The sequence below is a fragment of the Mus caroli genome, unplaced genomic scaffold (assembly GCF_978045245.1).
Source record: "Mus caroli unplaced genomic scaffold, Mus_caroli_1 scaffold_14, whole genome shotgun sequence".
NCBI classification, from domain to species: Eukaryota; Metazoa; Chordata; class Mammalia; order Rodentia; family Muridae; genus Mus; species Mus caroli.
In genome coordinates, this window is record NW_028227269.1 from 18833043 (window position 1) to 18842500 (window position 9458).

Sequence of the window (9458 nt, forward strand, 5' to 3'; positions counted from 1 at the left end):
AGTGACCTAAGCAGGGTTCCATTCAGAACTTGGAGACTACCTCAGGACTATATGCCATGTCTGTCTTTCTGGGCCTGGGAGATCTCCACTAGCAGGTATCAGCTGAAACTCTGAATGTAAGCCTTGTATAGTCCTGGCCTTAGCTGCCACGCTCTGACAGCTAGTGCAGGAATAATGGATCAAACACACCTTGAACATGAACACTGTTGTTAACAGAGTTGCCTTTCAAGGCTGGAGACAAATATAGGGAACCATCAGTTCTAAGTACTTGTGCAGTGTAATTGCATCTCTGGACTGTGGCTCTCTGACCTCTAATCCTTTTCCATGCAGCCCTGAGCACGATAGAATTTTCTTCCTCCTTTGGTCCTCTGACATTGATTTCTGCTCAGCCCCAAGACCTGAAGGAGCGGTCATCTCCACGATGAGTTACAGTGCCTAATGTTGGCCTTCCTCACTCCAAGGCCCCTGACAAGCCATGCTCACAGTGGTTACTGGAGGTCAGGAAAGGCATTTATCTCCCTGTTGTTAGTCTGTGCCCACTGGGGAGACACATTGGTGGCAACTTTTCTTCTACCCAAATTTTAAGAATCAGCGCAGTGGGCCAGGTATGGATGGAGTTCCATTGGAACAGATCTGTGATTGACCCTCTGTGGTTGCTTAATATTAGTTGTTAATTTGACAGGATCTAGTGTAGCAATTCTCTTCTCAGCCTTCCTAACACTGCGACCCTTTAATACAGTTCCTTGTGCTGTGGTGACTCTGAACCACAAAGTTATTTGTTGCTGCTTCAAACCTTTCTACTGTTACAAATCGTATTGTAAATATCTGATATGTGACCCCCCCCCCCCCACCACCACCACCACCACCAAAGGGGTTGAGACACACAGGTCGAGACCCACTGATCTAGAATCACCATAGAGATATACCTCAGGGTATGTCTTCAGGGGATTATCTGTCAGGTAAATTGAAATGGGAAGAGCCACCCACCTTAAATATGGGCAGCAGTATTCCCCCAGCTAGCGTTCCAGAGAGCATAAACAGGAGAAAGCCAGCTGAGTCCCAGTATTCATCTCTCTGGGCTTCCTGCTGCCATGATAGACTGCATCCTTTTAAACCATCTGCCATAGAAACCCTTTCTCCCATGAGTTGCTTTTTGAAGATATTTGGTCACAGACACCAGAGAAGAAACCAGCAAACCCTGCCAGCTCTGGCTGCATTGCTCAGCCACTCTGAGCTGAGGAACTGTCTCTAAAAGATCTGCCCTAGGGGACGTCAGATGTGGCTTAGTGAAGGACTGAGTGTGTAATTGCTTGGAGTCTCCATTAGAGTGAGGTGCCCACTCCCAAGCATCATTCCTCAAGTCTTTGCTCTACCCCTTTAGAGACCACATCCCCGCAGGCTATAGTTTCATATTACAACCAACTCCTGATGTCCATTTCCACAGTGGAGCCTGAACTCCCCACAAGAGCCACCTTTGTAGAATGGCTCTGGCATCTGAGCACAGTGTCTGTTGAATAGACTGACTGTCTTCGCTGCTGACCTCCTACCCAAGCTCCCTGCCACAGTTAACCCTCGCTGTGCTGCTCTTCCATGCCAGCACCGTTCCAGGCATAACAAAATCCATCCTAGTTAGTATCCAAATGGCCCCAGTGAAGAAAGTGCTGCCCAGCCTCTCTTTGCCCCCATGACCACAGATCTTGGCCATTTATCTTGACTACATCTGGCATCAATTAAAATCCAAACTTGTTGGGTATGTATGTACACCAGTAGATTAAACTACTGCAAGCACAGATGAGAGAGTTAGGGGATGGTTGGTCCCTGCTTGCTCTTTATCTCCTGCATCCCAGCCTGCATGTCTGTGGGTTTGAGGAAGACTGCCCCACCCTGGCTTAAACAAACACCCTCCAAGATGGCCAGGACATCTGGGAAGACTAGGGGTGGGTCTCAGTCATCCATATGGCTATGGAGAAAAACTGGTCCCTGCAGGATAAAGGTTTTCTATGAGCAGCCTTTTGGGTGAAGAGCACCCACACTACTGCAAACACCTCCACCTTATGTTCTCTATGGAAGCTCAATAACCTCATTGGCTTTACAGAATGGACTTTGGCAAATCTTGTTTCCGTTTGACGTTGAGACCTTAGGGGGAACTGTACCATTTTGTCTCCCCAGAGGAGGGATTTTAGTACTGCATGTGTTTAGTTAGTTTCACTTCACAAAGGAAGGAGCAGAGGTTTGGGAAGTTGTGTGATTTGTGGTCTCACACATATGTCACACGGGTCCTAGTTGTGGGTGAGAAAAGCCGCTGAGTTACAAAATGTCCTTAAACTCCAAACTCCCCTATCACATGGCCACCTGCTCCCTTGGAAGTTGCTCCAGGCCTCTTGTCTGGTGCCTAATGCCTGAGAGGTTCTGAGTGGACTTTTGGAGCCTGCCCTGGCTCTAGAACCAGAGGATCGGGTTTGGCTAGTTGGTTCTGACCAGACAGAACCTGGTCTCTCTAGAGACTGCTTGTCTTTCAGCCTGGAACTCTCCTTAAATCTTCATGTCTTTTGCTTCAGACACTGAGTTTATCTAAAATTTCCACAAAGAGGAGGACATTACCTACGGAGACAAACCCTGTGTCCACCATAGGGCCACCCTGTAAGGCAGGTACCCAGCCCACAGGGGGCAATGCCAGATGATTTTTCTGCTGGGAAAGGCTCCTGGCCAGGATATGGGTCTGGACTTTGGGTCTATTTTCAGTGTCGATTGCTCAAGATGACAATTGTCAAGAGCCTGAACTCTTGACAGGTCTAAAGATGGAGAAACAAACCCCAATGGGAGCAAGGCAAATTCATCAGTTCTCAACCTAAGGGTTAACTTTTTCGGTACACTTCTATCTCCAAAAATATTTATATTAGAATTCATAATAGCTGAAAAGTTACAGTTATGAAGTAGCAAGGGAAATAATTTTTTTTTGGCTGGAGGTCACCACAACATGAGGAACTGTATTAAAGGATCGCAGCCAGGCAGCTGACCCTGAGGATGTCCTGTCTGCCTCTCAGATGCTGGGATTACAGGTAACTGCCATACTTGCCCAGCTATTACATGGTTCTAGAGATCTGATTTCTGGTCTTCATGCTTACATCTAGCATGTTTTATGCACTAAGCCATTGTCTCCCCACAGCCCTGTTTTAAAAAATTAAATAAAAGTTTTGATGTTTGAGTAATGACAGACCCAAGGGAAGCTGCAGCTGGGTCCATGAATCTGTCCTTCAGGTTCACACCTGGTCCTGTCTTGCACAGTTACAGTGATATTGAAGTCAGGGATAGGGACACTGCTACCATCCACACAGCTTTCTCATATCATGATTGTGTGCGCGCCCCGACAAATGCATGCTGTGTGCATGGTATCTGATGCAGTTTCAGAGCATGTGTAGATCTGCGTTGTCACTGTCACTGATTGCTCTTCCTATGGTTAGAAAATTGCAGAGAAGATTCTGTGGGGAGGCGACCATAGGGTCTCCTAATGATGAACCTTCCTGCCCGATCCTCGGCTCTGTACCCTTCCTTCCTGCCCCATCCTTGGCTCTGCACCCTTCCTTCATGCCCCATCCTTCTCTCTGTACCTTTTGTCCGGGCGACTTTCTGCTCATGCTCACTTCTGAGTACACTTCCCCTGTGGTCCATCCTGTGGTAAATAACCAGCTTAGAAATCACAATGGACTAGTTTCTAAGCTGCATTTACCAGAAAAGGCTACATGTCTAGAAGGCTTTGCAGGGCCTTCCACTAATTTTAGCTTGAATCAAAGAAAATAAACTTTCATGATTTGTCGATTACATTTAACAGCTGCAGCTGACCCTGGAATGACCTTTAAGTCTGTGTCATGAGCTTACAGCATAGCTCCGTGCACAAGTGACCCCATTGGGGGTGCTTCTGTTTTTTGGCTGAATTCTACACTTTGAGGGGTCTTTCCTTACTGAGACAGTCTCTGAGAAACCTAGCAAGTGAACTCCCACGGAAACAAGGGGGACGGAAACATCCTATCTTCTTGATATCAATTTTCTGATCCACAAATTTCGGTCACTCACTAGCATATTAATTTTTCCATCAATGAACTCTGATGTTGGAGGTCTGTAACAGAAGCCCCAGACTCACCCAGTGGAAAAAATAGTCCTGCAGGCTGCAGAAGCAGCAATTGAGTAGTGCACCACTGCCATCTAAGGCTCACCTTTAGTGTTGAACCATAGGGTGGCTCTTAAATATCTTGGAATCGAGCCTTGTTAGACTGTTCCTTGGCCTTTCAATGGGAACAATTTAGTCAACTTCAATGGCTCCCAGAAAAAGGAAGTCTAGTGTAGAGAAGCTGGGGGTCAAGGGGACCCTGAGATGAAGCTGACAAGGCTTCCCACACCCTTTGGAAGGGAACAGAGCCAAGCAGTGGTGACCGTATCTAGGGGCTCTGGGTCAGGCAGCACAGGGTTGGAGTCCTGAGTCTGTCCCTTGTCAGTTACTGGACCTAGAACAAGATACTTAGGCCTCTTCATTCATTCTATGAGACAGGGTGTTCCTGGGGAGGCAAACATGGACTCAAATTTGAGATTCTTCTGCCTTAGCTCCTCTAGTGCTGGGATTAGAAGGGTGAACAATCATGACTGTACCACTTTAGCTTTTGGAGACTTGTGTTTTTAATACCTAGTGGGAAACAGTACTAGTAATCTGACCCTAATTAGGCCAGTATGGCCATTAAAAATATGTGAACCACAAGGAACATAATAGAGCCTCCAAATGGAAGGCATATAGAGTTCTTACTGACTGGTCGCTAGTAAGACTAAGAAGGAAGTATGGGGGACAGGGAACGCTACAGGGTTTGAGTCCTGAGTCTGTCCAAATGAGACACAGAGACAAGGTTTTACAGGGTTAGTAGGAGTTTTCAATTCTAAGGGGGAAGGGCAGTCCAGATGCAGGTACTATGTGTACAAAGTCATTTTATTAAGAATTGTCCCACTGTGCTGAGTGCATTTCATTAAGTTTGGCCTGGTCTAAGCTCAAAGTGGATGAGGTATGGCTGGAGAGAAGCTCAATGGTTAGAGCACTTACCGCTTCTGCTGGGATCAGAGTTTGGTTCCCAGCACCCATGTACCAGGGCTTACAACTGTCAGTAACTCCAGCTTCAGGAGTTCTTCCAATATCTTGCTCTGGGCCTCCACAGGCACCTGCATGCATATATGCAAATGCATGTAGTGTTTCTCTCTCACACACATGGCCACAATTGAAATAATAAATCTTAAAAATCCACTGAGTGAAATAGAACAGGTGAGTTTGGCTAGAACCTCCAGGAGGGCTCAGGAGTCCATCTTGCTTCCAAACTTCCTCCAACCTTTCACCTCCCCACCTTGACATTCCCTCTCTGGGCTTCTTGCTACCACTGTTTCCAACACTGTCTGGATACAAGGTTTGGTATAGGGTAAGGAGTGGATTGTGGTTAGCTTCACCCACAGCCACAGAAGTGCAAAAGCCACATTCTGCAAGGCTCACCAAGACTTTGTCCCTTTTGGGTGGTGCTTCCTTCACGTGCTTGAATGGCCCTGGCTTCCTAACAGAAAGTTCATCTTTAGATTTGAAAATGGACTGTGGGACTGTAATCTTATGGATGTGTTGGTAGTGTCCCTAATTCTATGAAAGCTGATTAGCACCTTCACTCCCAACAAGACATCCTGTGGGTGTTCTGGGGTCCCATGGATAAGGCTAGCTCACTGTTTTTCCACAAGAGAGCTTCTTCCTTGAATAAGTTCTTCTTTTTCTTTTTAAATGTTTATCTAAATTTGTTTCACATGCATTGTTGTTTGGCTTGTATGTATGTCTGTGTGAGGGTGCCACATCGCCTGGAACAGGAGTTAAAGACAGTTGTGAGGTGATATATGGGTGCTAGGGAATTGAACTCAGGGCCTCTGGACTTGCCATCAGTGCTCTTAACCACCAAGTCCTAATTAGTACTTTCTATGACAGTTGTCAAATTTTGTTTTTGAGGCATGGTCTCACTATTGAACCCTGGCTGGCCTCAAACTCAGTATGTAGCTAGGAATGGCCTTTGACTCCTGATGTGATTGTCAGGTTCCCAGACTGCTGGGGTTGTAAAGACAGATGGAGGCCAGAGGACAACTTATGAGAGATGGTTCTTTCCTTTCACCATGCGGGTTCTGGGAGATCAGACTTGGTCTCTGATCTTGTATTTTTGAGCTAGAGTCCTAGAACTCATGACTTTGCTGCCTCAGCCGCCCCTTTCTGTGCTCTTCTTTCTACCCCTCACTGTACTCTCACATCTTGTGTGTCTTTGAGTTCTTCATTTGAGAAGACTCCCAAGGCTGGAGAGATGGCTCAGTTATTAAGAGCATTGACTGGTCTACCTAAGGTCCTGAGTTCCAATCCCAGCAATCACATGGTGGCAGAGAGAGAGAGAGAGAGAGAGAGAGAGAGAGAGAGAGAGAGAGAGAGAGAGAGAGAGAGAGAGAGAGAGAGAGAGAGAGAGAAGTCTTCATAACTGGGCAGACACATCCATTGATCCTTTTATTCCCCATTATTTGAATTAGTGATCCTGAACTTGCTGTGTAACCTTTGCTCAGCCTGAAGCTGGCTGAGCCAGACCTTGACCTTGCTGCCACTAAGGACATTACCTAGGGTGGAACCTTCCTCCGTAGATCACACAATTGTTCAGCCACTGTTGCTGTTCCTCTTCAAGATACTGCTACCTGCAGAGAGGCGCCAGAGCTATTCTGGAGACTATGCCCTATCCTGCATATCATCACCTGCAGCCAGTTCCAAAGATCAATTGGTGGGAATGGGCCTCCCTCCCCACTTTATAAGCGCATTTGCCATTAAACATTTGAACCTTGATCAGAACATTGTCTTGGCTCCATTTCTCTCTCTTCCTCCTAGTTTCCCTTTCTTTAAGTGCCAGCCTGCCACTCAGGTGTACCCTGTACATGTGAGCCACTGGACGGCTTGCAAGATTAGTGGGTGACATTAGCCAAGGCACATGCCCTGTTTGGCCCTGATGGATTGATTGTGTCCAATATCTAAAACACCTTTTAGCCAACAGCACCTTTCTCCTTGAGGTGAGGTGGGAGCAAAGACAATGTCTGGCCAATCTCAGAGTCTCCAGTGCTTACCCAGGACAGATACTCAGTGGGTGTTTCCTCAACATCTTCAGACAGTCTGGGCCTCAGTCTACAGGTTCTGTGGCTTTAAGCAGGAGGGCCAATGGCCTTGCTGTATGTGGAGCCCACTGAGTGGGGAAAGGCTGGCATGGACTCCTCTCTGACTAAATTCTCGGCTGTTCCAGACATCCAAGGACTTTCCCCATGTCTACCACTTATCTCCTTCATCTCCACACTCACTGCAGAGTGAACCATGAACAGGGTGCTTGGGGAAACATAGGAAACTCACAGACCTTGGTTTATTTGATCATTTTAATATGCCAGGTCAAAGGAAAGGAAGGACGGAGCACACAGGAAAACCTGTGTTTGCAGGACGGAGGGCAGATGTCCACAGTCTTGGGCATGCATGTATCTCCTGTGTAATTAGGCAAATGAATACATAAATACCACAGCACAGCCAGACTTGGGGGTGGGGAGAATCACAAGCCACGGGGGACCATGCTTTTAGGTCAGTCAGAGGCTTTAAATACAGGGGCTAAAACTTCTCACTTTATACAAAACTTATATATTAAAAGTAAGGATACCACGGTATACACATGCAAGCAGCTTTGGTCGGAGAAAATGAACAAAGGAGGTGGAGCCATGCACAGGAAGGGCTTGCCTATCTACTGTCCATCTTCTTCATCCTCACAAAGTCAGCTGGGATCATAGAATAAATCACCTGGTCTCGGTAAGATACTGAAATGTCCTGTCTGGTGTCCTTAAGGGCCTCCAGGCCCTCTGTGGGCAGGGAAGGAGCCCTACAGCTGAGAACACTTGAAACCTTGGAAGGAACCAGCCTGGACTGGATGGGGAGGGACATCTATTGGGTCAGATAGAGGAGGGAGCTGCATCCAGCCAGACCAGGTGAGTGTGATGTGCTGCCTGGACCCAGGTCCCTAGAGAGCAGGAGAAATCACGGAGAAATCCACTTTTGCAAGCAAAGCTGAAGATGGTAGGTCAAGCCTGTGTTTCTCACAAGTGTGTAAAAGCCCATTCCCCTCAGAACTGGCTAGCACTGCTTGGATCACACTGCAGCAACCAGACAATGGATGGGTCGCTCTTGGCACCTTTGTTGAATTCTTCCAGGGATATTTTGCCTGAGGAATGGAAGAGGGAGACTTAGGATTAGCCAGTGCTCTGGTTAAAGTCTGGAACCCTCTGGAAAATGAACAATGTCCAGTCTTCTCTCTCTCTCTCTCTCTCTCTCTCTCTCTCTCTCTCTCTCTCTCTCTCTCTCTCTCTCACGCACACACACACACACACACACACACTCACACACACACACACACACACTCACACACACACACACACACACATATGGGGACACATGCCATTTTGAGGCACACATGTGGTCAGAGGACAACTTGTAAGAGCTGGTTCTCCTTTCAAGGAATAGGTTGTGGGGATTAAGCCCTAGTCATGAGGTTAGGTTTGGTAATGAACTCTTTGGCTTGATGTAAGCAGATAGAGGCCTGGAGAGCCACCATGATCTGGGGCAGCTGGGGAGAAAGGACAAATTATGGCTGCAGGTCAAATTACATTTCTGTTACTGTGACAAAAATCCCCTGACTAAAAGCAACTTAAGGGAGGAAGTTTTCTTTGGTTTACTTCTAGGTTACAATTCATCACTTCAGGAAGTCAAGGCTTTAAAACCTCATGGGGCAGAGAGAATAGAGGTATGAGCACCTGGCTCATAATGAGACTCTGTACTTTTTTTCTGATACTCTTCTTTTCCCTTTATTACACAGTTCAGGCCCCCTGTCTAGAGAATAGTAATGGGGTTTCCCGCATCAATTAACCACCAACACAACCCGCAACAGGCATGCTCATAGACTGCCATGATCTAGATGGATGGTTCTCAGCCTTCCTAATGCTGTGACCCTTTAATACAGTTCCTTGTGTTGTAGTGACCCTCAACCATAAGATTATTTTCACTGCTACTTCATAACCGTAATTACACTATTGTTATGAATCTGAATCTGAATATTTGTGTTTTCTGTTGGTCTTGTGCTACCTCTGGGAAAAGTTCATTTGATCCCCCAAAGGGGTTGGAACCCATAGTTTGAGAACCACTGATTTTGATAATTCTTCATTAAGATTCTTCTGAGCTGAGCAGTGGTGGCACACATCTTTAATCCCAATACTCAGGAGGCAGACTGGTTGATCTCTGAGTTTGAAGCCAACATGGTCTAAACAGCAAGTTCTAGGACAGCCAGGGCTACACAGAGAATCCTTGTCTCTAAAAAACAAACCAACAAGCAAAAGAAAAGACTCTCCTT

The 9458-nt window shown here is 46.6% G+C and overlaps 1 protein-coding gene across 1 annotated transcript in view; it reads right to left on the reverse strand.

Moving 5' to 3' along the window:
- Positions 1-7522: 7522 nt before the first annotated feature.
- The window catches only part of LOC147001157 (hippocalcin-like protein 1), a 12565-nt gene continuing 10629 nt past the window's right edge, over positions 7523-9458 (reverse strand). The window contains exon 3 of the mRNA XM_085830235.1: positions 7523-8276. Coding sequence (XP_085686361.1) covers positions 8179-8276 — 98 coding nt within the window. The 3' untranslated portion in view covers positions 7523-8178. The remainder of the gene's footprint in view (positions 8277-9458) is intronic.